This window comes from Peromyscus leucopus, chromosome 1 (assembly GCF_004664715.2).
Source record: "Peromyscus leucopus breed LL Stock chromosome 1, UCI_PerLeu_2.1, whole genome shotgun sequence".
In the NCBI taxonomy this organism is placed as follows: Eukaryota; Metazoa; Chordata; class Mammalia; order Rodentia; family Cricetidae; genus Peromyscus; species Peromyscus leucopus.
This window is the reverse complement of record NC_051063.1, coordinates 157,779,553-157,798,633: the sequence shown is the minus strand read 5'-3', so window position 1 is coordinate 157,798,633 and position 19,081 is coordinate 157,779,553. Positions and strand designations below refer to the sequence as shown.

Here is a 19,081-nt window from a genome sequence, read left to right as displayed (position 1 = left end):
CAGGAGAATCTGATGCATCTGAGGGCACCTGCCTTTATGTGCATATTCACATGCAGACACATACACCTACACATAACTAAAAATAGTAAATCTTAAAAAGAAAAAAAGGTTCTATTGGCATTAATAAAGAAAATGCACAAACAAAACCAAATATCAAGCAGTCCAAAAAAGAACAGGAAACTAAGAGAAGCAGAGAGAAAAAAATAAATGCTAAGTCTTAATTCCAAATATATTAACAATTGCATTAAATGTAAACAGTCCAAAAACAACTGAGAGAAATTGTCAGAATGGATTAAAAAGGGAAGTGGTATGCTGTGTACAAGAAATGCACTTTATTATTGCTATAATTAGCACAGATGTTAGGAATGGGAAACACACATAGCAAACATTAGACAAGAAACCTATGTAGAAAGAATCAGGAATAAAAGAGAAAGTTATATGATCATGAAGGGGTGGTTCAGCAAAGCACAGAACTTTAACTGTCTGAAAATAAGCCTCAAAATACTTGAAACTAAAACTGACAGAACTGAGGAAGACATGCCACAGCCACAATTCTACCTGGAGAGTTCATTCTTCTCTCCACACTGAACAAACAAAATGAGCAGCTGCAGAACAGAACACCATCACCCGCAAGCATGTGACTGCATTTGTGCAGTGCTTTTCTACCAAACAGCAAATGTATTCTTCTCCAGGGCAAAGCACTCAGGAAGATGGAACACATCCGAATCCTACCACCAGTCTTACTGTACTCTAAAACCTCCTATCATATACACATCCCATAACCACAAAAAAATAAAACTAGAAAGCAGCATCAGAAAAACCCTCCCAGCACTTAAAATCAAACATTTCCAATTCTGGGACTAGTAAACTTTCTCTGCAAGAAGCCAGAATGTACTTCCTTTACATTTTGAGGGCTGTGCTTGGTCTTTATCTCATATTATTCTTTCCCCACCCGCTCTCACAATTCTTCTTTCATTGATTAGCTTACATTTATACATAAAAGCTGGAGTCAACCAGATGTGGCCCAAAGGTCACAGCCTGTCCTCCCCATCCTAAATGATTAGTGAGTCAATGAGCGCATCCCATGACTTAGGAAAATTTACTCAACTGACAATGAAAACACAATGTGTCAAAACAATGCAGCACTACAGCAGTGCCTAAGTCAAAATGACAGCACCAACAGCCGAGAATAAGCACCACAAAAGAACCATAAAGTAAACCAAGAAGAACAGCAGAAGACATTTTAATAGCAAAGGGGGGATAATCATAGCAATAAAGCCAAAGGTTGGGTCCTGAGATCGCCAAGATCAATACACCCCTCAACCTCACCAGTCAGGAAGCTTTGGGGACTTAGCATAGTTAGAATCTGTTAGTTGCTATCAACTGGGTATCAATGGCACTTAACACCTACCTGTGACAAAAAGTGTGTACTGATACATCACCAATCTCCTGGGAAATAAATAAAACTAATACCTGCCCACTTGAGGACCACTACACCTAGCTATACAAAAGGAGCAAGAAGATACATGCTAACAAAAACAAAGTTAAAAAAGAGTACTGTCACCCCAAATACATTTAAAAGAAATGCTATAAACAATTCTACTAGATAAACTTAAGAACTTAGGTAAAACCACGCAATTCATGCCAGAAATTATCAAACTCTCTCTGGGGAAAATGAGAGAGTTTGATGGGTCTACATAGTGTAGTACCTAGTAAAGAATTTTAGTTTGTAGTCAGTTGTCTTCTGCCTTCAGGTGGCTTTATTGGTAAATATTACCAAATATTTACAGCACCAATTCTATGCTGTATGTTACAAAAACACAGGTGGATAGAACACTTCCCAAGTCACTCTATCAATCAACAAACCATTAGCAAAATATACTCAGCAATATACAAAAATAATATACCATGACCAAATATGGATCATTTGGAGAAAGAAAATAAATCAATATAACCTACCACATTAACAAATTGAACACAAGAGCATATCAACATAAGCAGAAAGAATACATCACAAGATTCAAGATCTATTCATTATTTTTAAAATTTTAGAAATAAACTTCCTTAATATGGCAGAAAGTCCTAATTTAAAAGAATAACAAAACAAAAAACCAAAAAAAAAAAAAAAAAAAAGAAAAGAAAAAAAAAAAAGAAACCATACAACACAATATCTTGTAGTTAAAGACCAAATACCTTCCTTGGTAGAAAAAAATGACAAGGCGAGGATGCCCACTCATAGCCAGTTGTAAGACCAGGATGACTATTCTCAGCACTCCTGCTCAACCATAGTGGCCAGTGCAGTAAGACAAGAAAAAGTAATAGAGGCGTGAATATGGAAAATGAATTAAAACATGTCACTTTTTACAAGACACAAGTGTCTACGTTCAAAGTCCCTGGGCATTTATTTCAAAGAATTTCACACAACGGACAAGGGATTACAAGCCACATGGTACAACATGAACTGAACAGTCTTTAAAAAGTCAAAGATGTCCTAAATACTGAGTAGGGTTTATATGCTTGGAAGACTTAGTATAGTTAAGATGTCAATTCTTCCTAAACTGATGTATAGATTTAGGGCAACTCCAGGCAAATATACCCAGGATTTGTTATAGATAGAAACAAGCTGTTCCTAAAATGTAGACTGAAAGACAAAGAAACTGAAACAACCTGATCAAATTTCAGAAAGAACAAACTAGAACTCATTAAGTCTTGAGTCTGGATCCTAGCAGAGCACATACACAGTGCCTAATACACAGTATAAAGCTATAGTAATTGAAACATGGATAGACACAGATCAAAGAAACAAAATAGACAGTCTACAAAAATAACTATACAAAGAGCCAATAACCAATACTTCACTTTTTAATAATTTTAGTGAGATACAGTTTACATACCATAATTAATCTACTTAAATGTATAACTTAAGGTTTTTATATATGCCTGGGGCTATGCAGGCATCATTACACATGTATATTTTCGTATTCACAGTCTTAAACAATCCACTATACTAACTCACTCTTTCTATTTTATAAATTTGTCATACTAAACACTGCACAGAAAGGAGTGGGGCCTGTGTAACTGGTTTCTTTCCCTTGGAATAATATTTTCAAGATATGTTTCTTTCATAATACTTTTCATAATATTTACCATAATACTTTCAAGACATGTCAAACTGCATTCCACTGCATGGAGACAATCCATTTTATCTATAGGTAATACTTGAGTTGTTTCTACTTTGGGCTACTATGGATAATGCTGCCACTAGCATCTGCAGTATTTTTGTATGGCTGTAAATTTTTATTTCATTTGCACACTATCTCTGCTGTCTCACGGTAATCCTGTGCTTACAATTTTTTGAAAAATTCTAATTTTCTAATATATACCAGTTTACATTCTTACCAGTAGCACACAAAGATTCTAAATTTTCCCCATTTTTGTTACTATATGTTTTTTATTCTAACCATCCTGGTAGAGCACTTCCTGTGGTTTCAAGTTACCAATTCATTCTGACAAGGTACAAAGTCAATTGTGGAGAAAGGATGTTATTTTCAAATACAATGTTAAAACTATTGTGCACTCACTTATAAGAAAAGTTAACCTTGACTTAAACCACATACCTAAAGCAAAATTAACTTAAAACAAGAGCAAAGTCATAGGTACTAAAGGTAAATGAAGAGCTCTTAGATATGATAACAAAGATAGGCCCTAAGAGAGAAAAGCAACAAACTGGACTTCAAAATTCAAACTGTTCTAGAAAAACACCATCAACAATTAATGAAAAGACAAGATATAGACAAAAGACACAAGCATATCATATATTCCAAATAGGAGACATATTCAATATGTATAACAAACTCCCAAAACCTTTTCAAGTTTCTGAAAATTACAACCCCTTGGGGGTGCTGGAGAGATGACTCAGTGATTAAGAGCACTTGCTGTTCCTCCAGAGTAACCAGATTTGATTCCCAGCACCCATATAGTAGCTCCAACTCCAGTTCCCATGCCCTCTTCTGGCCTCTGTGGAAATGGCCCATACAGACATGCAAGCAAATAAAAAGCACATTAAAAAGAAAAATCAATCTAAAAAATTTTTAATAAATTAAAAAAAAATACAACCCCAATTTTTAAAAGTGGCTAAAAACTTCACCAGGTAAGAGGCTACAGATTGCAGATGAATTCATCCATCAATATTCAGTATCACCAATCACTAAGGAGACAAAACTCTAACTCCTTTCCATCTCTCAAGTGGTTAGAAGGACACAAAAGCTCTGGAGTTCTCACTACTGCCAGTACAGAGAGAAAGGTGATGAAAACGGTGTGCAGACACTGGGTCTGCTGTTTCATTCTGACCCACAGAAACATTCTGGAAAAGTCTGGTCATTTCTGAAAACCTGAACAGACATTCACTATGGGCCCCAGCACAACAAGGAAGAACTGTGTGCAGGTTAAAGCCTATGTATGGCATTCTCCAATAACTCCATTTACACTTGCTCCAAGTGTCCTTCCAAAGCACTGAAAAAAAAACCTATGCATAGATATTGGAGGCTACTCAGCAACAAAACTCTGAACTCTGATACAAAACAACAATTCAGATAGAGCATTAGAGCAAGTGAAAAAGCCATTCTCCAAAGAGACAGGAATCCATTTGCAAAACATTCTAGGAAAATGTATATTAACAGTAATGGAGAATAAATCAGTGATTGCCAAGCCTGAGAAGCTGGTGTAGGTTGAGCTGAAATACAAGTGAGCATGAGGGAACATATAGTATAATCCTGCGTCCTGACTCCAGTGTGTTCTATGTACACTCATAGTTGTGATGGTTAATTAGATCAATGCACATGTCATAGCTCAGAGAACAGTATACCAAACAAAATTTTAAAAGAAGTATGGGCAGGGTGGTGGTGGCACACGCCTTTAATTCCAACACTCGGGAGGCAGAGGCAGGCAGATCTCTGTGAGTTCAAGGCCAGCTTGGTCTACAAAGTGAGTTCCAGGAGAGCCAGGACTGTTATACAGAGAAACCCTGTCTCGAAAAAATAAAAAATAAAAAAATTTTAAAAAAAGAAGTATGAAAAGATGGTATGTTCTTATTAAATGGCAAAAAAATAAAAATAAAATAAGGTCAGCACAAAAGGAGGGTGCTGAGCTTGTTGTCCTCTTCCCACAGTCACTGTCTCTAGCTGTGACTGTCAAGCCCATTCTGTTCCTCACCATGACTACCTTCTGGGGAGTGGGAGGGGGACAGAAAGTCAAACCCTGTCTCAACCCCTCAAGTGGTGGGACTGCAGATCTGTATCAAGAGGACAAGCCGTAACTTCTACATGCAAAAACCTCTTTCCACCTTGCCATTACCTGGTCAACAATGAAGAAATTGATTGTATGTTTAACTTGCTATTTATTTTGTTTTAAGAAAAAACGGAGTAGTAGTCCTACTTACCTACAGTCTCACATCACAATTCCAGTTATTCACCACCAAATATGAGATTGAAAACTCCAGAAATTAACAGTTCATAAATGTTAAATTGCATGCAGAGGCTGAGAAATGTGTTGAAATCTCATACTGAGCCACCCAAGCCACCAAGCCTCTATACACAACACTCACTTGTCATCCGGTCTGCTTATCAGCTCAATGGTACAGGATAGCTGTGTTCAAGCACCCCTTGTTTTAATAATGGCTCAGAGGAAAAGAATAGTGATGCCACACAGTGGAAAGGCCAAAGAGGATCCATAAAGGGATTCAGTTAAGAAAAAAGATGAATGCTTTCATGTTAAATATGGAAGAAAAAGAATGATATGCTGAAGTTGCTAAAATCTATATGCAAAACTGCAAAGAAAAAAAACCCACATTGTTCCAGAGCCACACCTCCAACTGGGCAAACCCACCAGTCATGCTAAGAGACTAGTTAAGATGGAAGGTTTCCAGTGAGGGGACCTGGATCAGCCACCTGGGACTGGATCATATGCACCTTTTATTATTGTGTCAAGTTTAACAATGCATCTAAACATTTTCTTCAGCTATTATAAACTACCCTAAAACTGTGGATAAAAACCTCTGAATCCTCTTATCCTATTAGGCTCTATGCAGTTAAATATGTGCCCTGACAATTACATAAATATCTATCCTGAGTCACATGTTCAGTCACTTTCCAAAATTACATGGAACTGGGAAGTGATCAAAAAACAAAAAACAAACAAACAACAAAAAAAAAACCTCTTGTTTCTTTCCTCTAGAGCTCCAGTCTCTCAATCATTAACTGGTGTGAGAATCAATAAACAAACTTTTCCAAACTCCAGGTTGACTTTCTATGTGCAAACACCAGTCAACAAGCAAAGCCTCCGAGTGAGAAAGGCATCTAAGAACCATGCCCACCATCTCCTATCTAGTGGACTGACTAATTTTAACACAGCAAAACCCAGATTAATCACTGCCAGAAATTATATATAGGCCCAACAATAGGATTCTGATTAGTGTCACAAAAGATCAAAATGTAAACCAATTACAAACTTGGACTTGATTTGCAATTTGTCTTCAACCATAGTTTACAGAATTTCACAGAATAAATGAGTTCTCCAACTAATACCCACCTCTGGGTAAGCAAAAGTGTTTCAGCTTTAGAAAGGTCAGCTGTATTTAGTATGATATCACTTATACAGGAGGGTCCTCCAAAATTTATATTCAAACATATATTTCAACTAGAAGGTTGAAAGCAGGATGATATATCAATTTACATATATTATAAAAATAAGAACAGATAAGAAATTAAATAAGCCTACTGTCAAAATGCAACTAAGCCAGAGTGCAAAGGTGTATCCAGGTATGCATATAGAACAAGAAACTGGGTAAGCAAAAATAAAGTAGCCTTACAAGATGAGGCAAGACCTCAAGCTACCTACAAGGTAGCTCTCCACATCCGATCTCAATAAAATAAAAATGAGATTTCCTACAAACAAAAAGCACATTTAAGACTTCCTAACTTTTATAAAGAGGAATTTCTCTGATTCTGTGACAAAGGAAATAAATTACTCCTGGGTCCTAGAATATTAAAAGCAAAATCTTATGAAGCAACAAGACGTATCAGTCACTAGTATAAAATGTCCCCAACTCCTGTCTCAAGGTCTATTCACTGAACAGCGTAATACCTGTGGTTCACACTTCATACCTTTGGAGTATAGGAAGTATTTCCAACCTGCATCATCCCATCTTCCACTTTCAAACGCTATTTTTCCTTAGATTACCTATAGTCCAGAACAGCAAACAGTCTGGACTAGCAAATCCTGACAACTGCTTGGGTCACCATCCCCAGCTAGGGAGCCTGCCACCTAACACAAACACAACAGAAAACATCTTCACAAGAGGTACCTACGTTCTTTCCGGTGCTCAACTAAACCCACAGCCTGCTTTGCCGAGCACTTTGCAAACCAGTTGTCCCCAAGTAAAACAGTGACTTCATTAGTGTGGACAAGTTTTCCTGGCATGAAGGCAAGTGGCCCAAATGGTACCTATTGGTTAAAAAAGAAAGAGAAAGGCAAAAATTTTAAACATTACATTTTAAAAATACTTACCATGAGAAACCCTACATTACTTAATTCTTACCTATGCACTGGGGAAAATAAGATGTCAATTTCACAAAAATTTAACATTATATTGAAATTTCACCAGGAAAATCTATAGAAAATTGTATTACACCAATAAATCCATATTAAAACAGGAAAACAAATCCACAACATATGTCCATGACAGCTATTAGAGAAAGTAGTGCTGTCTCTGAATGTTTATACATTTCATTAATTCTAAAGTCTGAATGAAACCAAAACAGTAATGAAAACTATTGTCAGTATAACTAAAACCATGGTAACTAAAACTATGTTTTAAGGTAGGAATTAGCAGTTTCATTGCCATCTACCTACCCATACCTAATCTAGTACAACAAAACAAATCCTCATGAAGCACACTGATGCAATAGAGGATGTAGTCAAAGGCTTGGGACAGATTGTATGTCATGAGGAAGGTCATTCAAAAAGAAACTAATAGCACCTCTCATATAAAAAAAAAAAAATCAATGTTCTGGGTTTTAATTCTGTGAGTTATCAGACATTATGGATTGTTCTTGCTCTGGGTAACAGGAAATAACTGAATGTCATATTCCTATCATAATTACAGTTTATGTGCAAAAATATATTTGCATGCCAATATGTCAGATTTTTGCTAATATGTCATTATACCACAATAATTATATACAAATTATTATATTATTTTGTTTTAAGGCCTAACAAAGCAAACCTTCCTTGCTATGGAGTCAACTCTGACAGTGTATCAGCTAACAGTTTGTGAACTGACCCTCACAGCAGGGCAATATCCTATCATTTTGCCATTAGACTGTCTACAACAAACAACATGTGACTCTAAAAGAAACACAGCAAGCATACCATGACGTCGTAAGACAACTTGTCAGGCAAGGTCCTCAGTCTCTCTTGAAGAGCACTATAGTCACTGTCTACTTTCTCCCTGATGAGGAAAACACCAAACGCAAAATGAGTACACAGACCAGCAACAGTCAAGAGTCCTGTTGGCTTCGTCCATCAGTTAATACCACAATAAAATGTGTTTAGGTCCAGCAATGGCATTGTTCTTCTATAAATTCCCTCAGAAATTAAAATCATTCTGAAACAGAACACTCACATCTTGAAAATTAGCTTCTTAAGGTAGAAGATGGCCTAGTCTAAATAAAATGTAAAAATTAAGGAAATGCCTCCAGAGTGGCTATGTTTAGGAGGAGGCAGGAACTCAAACTGAGAAGACATGTCATACAGCTTCTGAGTGAATAAACAGATTGTACAGTAGAGACTGTGAACAGAAGATGCAACTTCAGTCCTCATCAGAAATATTAAGCTAAAAGACCTGGTGTTATCAACTCTTCAACTAGTCATACGAATGTGAACAAGATAAGAAATCTGACCAAGGGCAGAAAAAAATTAGGCAGCAGAAGCATTTCAACTAGTGTCTGAAATCTGTTTCATGGTCTATCAAAACAGAACTATTCTGTTTTGGTGGTACATGCCTGTAACCCCCAACACTAGGGAGTAAGAGGCAGGAGGATGAGTAGTTCTAGGTCATTATTGGTTACATAGTGAGTTCAAAGCCAACCTACTGGATTACAATGAGATTCTGCCTCAAAGAAAAAAGGAGAAAAGGGGTGGGGGATGGGCTGAAATGACAGTCATCCATTTAAACAATCCTAAGATGTGACTGTGCTAGAGCAGAGAGCAGCAGGTGTCCAAACTGCTCCTCCCCAGTACTTCAGACTACTGGGAGTCAATCATCCCTTTCCTAAGCCCAAGCACTTGCCTATACTTGAGATGATACTACTTTGGAGGCCAAGTTTCCTAAGGACTCTTTGCTAGGATGGAGGCAATAAACAAATCTAGAGCACTGAACTATTCTGTTAAAAGATAATAAAAACAATAAGCTCACAAAGTCACCAAGTAATTTAAATGAACATATACTGTCAGACTAAAATTTATCCTAACTGTCATGTAGGTAATCACCTAGATAATAAAAATGACTCTACTACAAGCCATAGAATTGGCATCAGTTTATTCCTTAGCTTCACTACAGCAGTAGTAGCATAATTAATAAAGATTATCCACTCAGTCTTAAGATCTCAGGGAATTTCACATGTGTTGCTATTTATCCTGAAAATACTCCTACAGGAATATCACTCAACATTTTTCTCTCATACAAGATAACACAGAAAGAAAATAGAAAACCAGCACTGTAGAGAGTCAGATCTCCTGTGTCCTGTTGAGGTAGACACCCAGCTACTCTAGTTCTTCATCTTATCTCTCATACAAAAATCTCCTTTTCCAAAGTTCAAGTACTCTGTATAGACTCTTCCATAAATCCTTATCTGTAAACAAAGACAAAATGTCTACTGTGGTATTTCTTTTGTGCATGTATGTGTGAGGATTGGAGGTAGTGCACAGGCACATATGTAAACTGGAGACCAACACTGGGAGTCCTCTGCAATCACTTTCCACCTTACTTTTGAGATAAGGTTTCACCAATTCAGCTAGAATGGCTGGCTAGCAAGCTCCAGGGAATCTTCCTGTCTCTGCCTCCCCAGCACTGGGGTTATAACCATCTTTTCTATGTGGAGCTGGGAATCAGAACTCAGGTCCTCCCGCTTGAACAGCAAGCATTTTACTGACAACCATCTTCCAAGATCCTATTACTGTATTTCTTAAGGAAATAAATTATCCTTTTGGGTACATTTTTATATGGACAAAATGGCAAAAACCTTCATGTACCAGGCCCAGGCCCAGAGGAACCATGGCTTTAAGGTCAAACCAAAAAGTGAATCCCAGCTTTCCTACTTTACTTACACAAATTAACTTAGCTTCTTCCATGCTAAAAACTGGAAAAATGCCTGTTCACAGAGCATTAAAGCATAATTTTCAGAAAAGATTAAGTACTAAGATAAGATCCATTTAACTTGGCCATTCAATTGGATAGTGTGACTTACTGAGAAGAGATGACAGGACAGCTGAATGTCACCACCACTCAGAGGCTTTGGAAACAGGGTCAATATGAGCAATAAACAGGATGATGTGATACAGTGCCAACATATCACAGACGCTCATTTGTCTATGGACTACTAACAGCCTCTGTGATTCAGATAGACTGTGTAAAAGCTCAAGGACTATCCATGACTTACGCTGGAAATCACACCTAGAAAGGAGGACTTAGAAAAAGAAAGCTCATAAGCCCTCAGAGAACAGAAAGTTCAACCAAGGTAATGTCAGCAATCAGTATTTCCAAATGAACGCTCAGCTTTAACCTTCATTAATAATTCTCTCTAAAACAAAAGTGTGGACAAACTAGAGAACAGTTTAAGATTAGAGTTGCTATTTCTACATTTTGAGTTATTTTCTAAAGACAGAAAAAGAAAGTGGAAGATGATTCAAAACACAGCAATGCAGAAATACTTTTTGAAGGAAGGAGAGCTATGTTCTTGAAGAAATCCCTGACTACCACTCTGGTCAAAATGTCTAGGACCAAGCACTTAACTAAAACATGATCTCCATAGCCCTCTAACACACACAGCCAATAATCCCTTTAAAATATCACAAACCTTTGCAGCAGTAAAGTTCGTGTGTGTGTGTGTGTGTGTGTGTGTGTGTGTGTGTGTGTACATACATATATTTTTTTTAATTGTAAGAGAGTTTGCCTACAATGTATGCAGTGCCCAAGGAGAACAAAAGGGGGAATCAGATCCACTGGAGCTAGAATTACAAGTGGTTGTAAGCTACCATATGTGTTTTGGGAGCTGTACCCAAGTCTTCTGCAAGAGTAGTATGGGCTCTTAACTGTTGAGTCATAAAAATACAAGTTGATTTTTTTCTTTCTTCGAGACACAGTTTCTCTGTGTAAAAGCTCTGGCTGTCTTCAAACTCACTTTGTAGACCATGCTGGCCTGAAAGTCACATAGACTGGCCTGCCTCTGCCCTCTAAGTGCTGGGATTAAAAGTGTAAGTCACCACACCTGGCTTTAAAATTTTATTTTTTACATGAATATTTTGCCTACATGTACATTTGTGCACCACATGCATGCCTGGTATCCTCAGAAGTCAGCAGAGGACACTGGATGCCCTGGAACTAGAGTTACAGATAGTTGTAAGCCACCATGTGGGTGCCAGGGATTGAGCCTGGTCCTCTACAAGAGCAACAAGTGCTCTAAACCACTGAGCCACCTCTCAAACCCCCAATACAAGTTGTCTTAAGAATAATGTTAAAGATTGGCGAAAGTATTAGCACCCCAATATTAACATATCTGTCAACTTTACTACTTGGAAACATATATTTTAGGTGCTATAGTCTTACTAAAATATAGCAACCAAGAGAGAATCACCTAAACTACTATTTCTTCAAATAGAAAACAAAGCCCAGGTATAGCTAGAGTGAGCCTCTCCAATCCACTTACTCCCATGTTTGTCTTCACCGTATTTAACACAGATTAGATTCAGTCCCACCACCACTCCTTTCCTGGTATTACAGATTGAACATAGGGCCTTATGCATGTTAGGCAAAATCTCTACCACTGACTTACATCCCCCGCCCTCTTTTAATTTTTTTTTTTTTTTTTTTTTGAGACAGGGTCTCACTAAATTGCCTAGGCTCACTAAATTGAACATGCCATCCTCTTACCTCAGCCCCAAGTAGCTGGTATAAATGGCCTGTGCCACCAAGCTTACAGTCTTCAATTCTTAACTCTAAAGTTTTATTCAAGAAGCGTTATTTCATACCAAATAGTTTCATACAACATTCCTCATAAAAATAAAAACTAGAGCCCAAATGAATGGCATATAGAAGCAAGCTTCTTTTGAACCTCGCTGGCTATGTCTACATACCTGAGAAGCACTTGGTTTTAAAAAGGAGCAGCAATGAAGGCATAGAACACATCTATAAATAGTCCTAACCTTAAAGCATTAAGATCAGGACAGATCCTATGGGAAATATTTATTTTCACAGAAGTGTAACGAGTCTGAGAGAGCAAGCTAAATGAGGTGCGTGTGTGTGAGTATTTAAAAGTGAAGTATGCCAATGACTTGCTCTGAAATGCCTCAGAACAAAACGGATTAATGAGTAAGACAGGGCTGGTGTATAATCAAGGTTCAGTCCAACTGTTCTATGTAACATTATTTAAAGGGGTACAGGAGAGCATGAAAAATAGTCTACGTATTTAATCTTTCTCTTATGGAAAAAAAAACACTTTGTTAAGAGAAAGTAAGCTCTACAATCCCTTGTTCCAAGCAAGTGATAGGCTCTCATCTCCATCTTTAAAGGGATGAAACAAAATCTCTGCTTAGAACAGCAGAATCTTCCAAGGAGGAAGACATAAGGAAGACTTAAGGAGGAAGACATAACTGGCAGAAAATACTAACACTAAACTGTCTTACTGGAGGAAGTCTCACATCATTCTTTCTCTTTTATTACCTAGCCTGCTAAACAAACAAAAAACCATGAGATGTTTTAAAGGAAAGGGCTTTACATTAGTGCAAACTCTCGGGTTATTGTCTGTAGCCAGGAGTTGTTTGTAAGAAATGATGAAACCTGAAGCTTCTGAAATGTACAGGAGTCAACAGCACTATTTTTAGTTCATTATCATCACTTTAGAACTATCCTATAAACATCTAAGAAAGCCTGCTTTTAATCCAAGTCACTAGCTATTCACCCACTCCTCTGCAACAGAGCCTTGAGCCACATCAGAGGCCATCACTCAAATCTAGCAGGCCTTTCTAAACTTTGCAATCCATCCCTGGGACACCTCTAGAGTTAAGAAAGTAAAGTTCAGTTCAGTTCAGGCAGAAAAATTCTCTCTCATTGCTACAGCAAGAAATGACAACTTTCTTCAGTGTTCTCTTAAGTCTAAGAAGTTTTTAAGTTACATGACAAAATATGAACATTCTCGAAAGGAACAGTTCTTTCTGTGAACTGGTGGGCAAAGGAATGCTTCTCATTTACAATTTAAATATATTTGTATGAAATCAGTGGCATTACTTTTTTTTCCCTAAAGTCACAGCAAAATGCTCAGTGACATCACTTAATTCAATAATTAAAATTATTTTTACTAAAAATAATTTAAGGCAAAATGGATATATTCCTTTTTATAACTGTATCACACCTAAGAGCTCACTTCATCAGAATGTTGGTGACCTAATACATGTTCCTCATATTTTATTAGTCATCAGAAAACAAAAAAAAAATAATCTAAAGATAAAAAGATAACCAAAAGTGGTGGCGCACGCCTTTGATCCCAGCACTCGGGAGGCAGAGCCAGGCAGATCTCTTTGAGTTCGAGGCCAGTCTGGTCTACAGAGTGAGATCCAGGACAGGCACCAAAACTACACAGAGAAACCCTGTCTCGAAAAACAAAAACAAAAACAAAGATAACCTATAATTTTACATCAGCTTAACAAATTATTGAGAGGCAGATCCAACTACCACTCCAATAGACTTCTTCCATTTAACTCTGCACAGTGGCTACAACACAAGGGACACACAGTGAAGCTTGAGGGACAATGTGTTCCCACATTATTTCTACAGCCAACCACATGGATATGTGACCTGAGATTTGTCAGTTATCTTAAATGCCTGTTTCTCCATTGATAATTAATATTTTGCTCTAAGAATAATCAGACGTGAATTAAAAGTGGAAAGGGAGAGTTCTAAAATTAGACAAAAGCATACTGGTCTTAGAAAGAAATCCTCAAGTAGCCAAGTTCAGCTAAGTCTATGTGATAATTTTCCAGTAATTTGTATGCCCTTGTTTGTTTCCCTAATTTCATATAACTGATACAAGTTCCTGTTATAAGTTAAAGGGAGGAACCGATCAATAGAGAGGGGAGTTTATCTCTCCATCTTTGAATGATTGTACCAGCTTCTACTTAAATCTACATAATATATAGCCTTTGCTACATCAATTTAGGTTTTCTATACTTCCAAAGTCAATTTTAGGAAACAGTACTTGTTTTGGCCACCTTGGATTTAGGCTGCTGTTCCTATGACACTGAGAAGAACTCATTTTCCAAAGTTTACAAACAGAGACCTTCTCATACTCTCAGAGGTCAAAGCTCCTATAGGAGTTTAAAAGAGGGGGTGGAGAGGGAAGGTAATACTGGTTCTTAATCTACTAAGTATTTAAAAATCCTCAAAATTATCTTTAACTCAGAAGTGAATAAAAATAATAGGAAAGCCTCACCATTTGGTTCATGTGAGTTATTAAAAAAATTAATTACAAGTATGTCAATTTGTACAGCCTGCATTTTTCTGCATTAGGCAGACACTAACACATCATGCGCTTTATAGAATGCTGGAATCTGGACTGCTATACTGCAAAAGCAGAAGCAACACTCTGGACTATGGGGATCCAGTTGTGAGCCACACACTGCAATCTTACATAGTAACTCTGATGAACGTTGTCATTACTGTGTATATTCTTATTTTTAAAGAATAAATGAAAAATGAAAAACTTTAAGGTATAAATTGTGGTTGTCTACTGATAAAATTTAAGGAAAGAAGAAAATCCTAAGCATCAAACCCTTGGCTGCCCCAGATGTTCACTGGACTTAAGTCAGTCCAGAAGTTGTGAACCAGACAAAGTACTTGGATCCTAGAAAAACATCATCAAAGGTAATATTCCAAAAAGTTATAAATGGGACTGTTAAAAAAAAAACAAAAAAACAACTTTTTTTTTTTTTTTTTTGGTTTTTTGAGACAGGGTTTCTCCGTGTAGTTTTGCGCCTTTCCTGGAACTCACTTGGTAGCCCAGGCTGGCCTCGAACTCACAGAGATCCGCCTGTCTCTGCCTCCCGAGTGCTGGGATTAAAGGCGTGCGCCACCACCGCCCGGCAAAACAACAACTTTTATTTGTGTGTCTATGTGTGCATATACAGATGGCCACAGAGACCAAAAGAAAATATCATATCCCTTAGAGATGGAGTTACAAGCTATTGGGACTTGACATGGGTGTCGGGAATGGAACTTGTCCCCTGCAAGAGCAAGAAGTTCTCATACCTGCTAAGCCATCTCTCCAGGCCCCATAATTGGAGCATTTTAAATATTAAAAACTCAGAGAGAGAGAGAAAATCCCACCTAAACTTAAGTCTGTCATTTTTATCCCTCAAAATTAATTTTCTTACATCCAAAAATATGACAGAAAAGCTTGGAGACTACTAAAAGTAACAATTTCAAATTGTAAGTTAGAAATCATTAAAGAAAAAGAAAATAAAAATTTCTAACCTGACCTCCATAGCCCAAATATATACATTACCGCTAAGCTTAAAGTAATAAAATAAAATGTTTTTAAAATACTGGGAAAAAATTAGTTTCAACTATAAGTAAATTTATCTTTACTATTTTATTACAACTTTTCTATAATAACTAAGCATGTATTCACTTTATAGTCAGAAGAAAAATTTAAAAATTAATTCAGGACAGGGGAGCTGGATCAAATGGCTCAGTGGTTGAGTACTTACTGCTCTTACAGAGGACTCAGGTTCAGTTCCCAACATCCATGTCAGGTGACCCACAACCATCTGAACTCCAGTTCCAGAAGGTCCAAGGCCTTCTTCTGGCCTTCAAAGGCACCAGGCAGATGGTGCACATACTTAAATGTAGGCACTTACCATAAAATAAAACAATTTGTTCTGAAACATTACATACAAAAATCCTCAAACACAACCCCCAACCTAGGGGGAGGTGGTGTTTGATAATGACAAAAATGACACTCCCCCCACCCCGCCCCCAAAAAAAGGAACCTAGAAAAACAGAGAAAGAGATCTGTACCCACTGTACCTACTCTTCCTCCCCATCATTCCTTGAAAGTCATTCAGTGGTAACTGCCCAACTCCAAGAGCAAAAGCAGGTGAAATATCCAGACAATTGGGATTGCTCTCTGTTTCATTCAAAGGGATGGGAAAAGGGGGTAGGGGGGATCCGATAGAAGGTTCTATACAAAACAGTGACCAAAAACATAATCTATTAAATAGGAACTCCGAAAAATTAGCTTCCCAATTCACCATACACTGAATAATAAAGTCATCGGTTGTAAATAAGTATTTCTACAAGTATGCAGACTACATAAAAGTAAATTTCATATACACACATATGAAGGTTGTAAGAAAACACAAGTATTCACAGGAACTGTTAAGAAGAAATATTCACTAATATCCAATGTGGTGGCTTATACTTGTAATCTTAGCACTTGGGGAGCTGAGGCAGGAGGATAACTGGGACTCTGGGGTAGCCTGGGTTCCATAGTAAAGTCTCACTCCACCCTGGGGTAGCAGGTAAGACTGGGGAAAAAAGATTTTATGGGACAGATTCTTCCCTTTCTCAACAACATCAGACAAGCAGATATGCTCTCTACATTCATATGTGTGTGTAAGATACAAGCATTTATGTGTGTGTGTGTGTGTGTGTGTGTGTGTGTGTGTATGTATGTATGTATTTTCCTCTTAGTAAAGTATTTTCCTAATAGTAAAGATGAGTTTTTAGAAAGACTTATGGTTTTCCCTATTCACATGTTTCTATTGCCCACTAATTATTATGACCATAAACTATAACAGAAACTAGTTTCCCCAAATAGTAATAAAAATTATCCAGTTTTCTTTTTAAAAAGTAACAAATATCAAGCATTTGTTTCACAATTTCTCTCTCAAAACTCACAGGCTCACATTCAAGTTTGTCAAACTTTAAGCTACTCTTTGCAATATTAAACATGTGCACAAATAAAATACTGTATTTTCATTTAAGTTGGCTTTGTGCAATTTAATACTAGATAGCTTCACTACCTAAAATCCTCTTACAAGCCTTAAAGAAACAAGGTATTTTTTCTTTTTAATTATATGTATGGTGGTTGTGCACATGAGCGCAGGTGCCCAAGGGCATTAGATATCCTGGAACTAGAGTTACAGGTATTGCAGCAGCCTGGTGTAGGTGCTGGAAAATCAACTTGGGTCCTCTGCAAGAGCAGTATGTGCGCTAACCACCAAGGACTCTTTCTCCAGCCCCCAAGCAAGCTATTTCTACTCCTCCATTGCATACAATTTACTGTTATGGACAAGGCCTCCGTGCATGACTTAACCATGCCCCATCCACAGGCACTACTTTATTCAATCCCACAAGCAACACAAAGTATTGAGTGTTTCTCATGAGACCTGGCCAACAGGTATCATCTGCCTTATACTAAAAATGGCCATGATTTGTTTTTTGTTCTAGCAAAAGAGAGCAGTTACTTCTTCACCTTCTGAATCTGTCTAGCTCTACAAGTTCCTCTGAACATCATAATGTGGCCTTGCAGTTTCCATGAAGTCATATAAAAGGAAAGGATGCTGGTATAAATACCATAAAGACAGCAGGCTCAGCTAAGGCCATCCTTAGCCCAGGATATCCTTCACCTTGGGCAGTGGAATCCTGAGTACCATGATGCCAGGTCTATGCTACCAATGCTAGTCGAGCTGACAACTACTGACACTAAGTGATGGGTACCTACCGGCTGCCTACCCTGCTCTATCGCCTTTTGCTTAAAAAGCTTCGTCACAAAACTTACTTAAGACAGGCACACACAGCTCTAAGAATATGCTGAGAACGCCAACTTTCTGCCTATGAAAAGATACAGCATGACTGGGCACGGTAGCACCTGTCTAGAATTCCAGTACTGTAGGAAGCTGAGGCAGGAGGACTGCCACAAGTTCCAGGCCAGCCTGGGACATAGTGGAAGACAAGACCCAGACAAACAAATAAAGAAGATGGCATGAATACAAAACATTCACAAATACATACAAAACCATGAGATTTTTTTATTCTTTTTCCTTATTTATGTGGCATCTCCAGCATTCCAAAAAGATATAGTATCTACTCTTAGTTCTTGAGTGACAGGCGAGCACACACCGAAGACCTGCAAGTCTTCCTGGAAGAAAACTGCAGGTTCTTAGTGTAACCAGCTCCAGGCTGCAAATGACAGAACTCAAATGCAGGCCTGTGATTCCAAATGCTGTACAAGAATGTTAGAAAGAAGATGCAAATATATTCCCCACATGATAACCAGCTCCAAGTGGACCAAACAGGAGACCACACATTAACATTCAAGGAGAAAATAAGCCTACAGCATCTTATTTTCCTGTGTGAAGTAAAAATGATAAGACAAAAAAGGCTTTGGGTTTGTTTGTTTGTTTGTTTGTTTGTTTGACTTTAGTTTTTCGAGACAGGGTTTCCCTGTGTCTTCCTGACTGTCCTGGAACTCACTCTGTAAACCAGGCTGAACTCGAACTCAGAGATCTGCCTGCCTCTGCCTCCCAATTGCTGGATTAAAGGTATGCATCACCACCATATGGATTAATGTTGTATTAATTAAAAAAAAACAAACTTAAATCTTGGCTAAACTTAAATCACTATTAGTGATTTTAACAGAATTGTATACAGTTCTTATCTGCTAGATTCAAATATTTCCTTTTTTAGTTGCTCTTAAGTGAACAAATACTATTAATTTCTTAGTTCACCGGAGTCCTGGAATTTAATTTT

At 37.6% G+C, this 19,081-nt stretch overlaps 1 protein-coding gene across 1 annotated transcript in view; it reads right to left on the bottom strand.

The window, feature by feature from the left end:
* Uri1 (URI1 prefoldin like chaperone) overlaps positions 1 to 19,081 on the bottom strand; it is a 59,471-nt gene that overhangs the window by 15,318 nt on the left and 25,072 nt on the right. Inside the window, exons 3-4 of the mRNA XM_028877731.2 lie at positions 8,428 to 8,506; positions 7,365 to 7,500 (exon numbers count right to left, since the gene is read on the bottom strand). Coding sequence (XP_028733564.1) covers positions 7,365 to 7,500; positions 8,428 to 8,506 — 215 coding nt within the window. The remainder of the gene's footprint in view (positions 1 to 7,364; positions 7,501 to 8,427; positions 8,507 to 19,081) is intronic.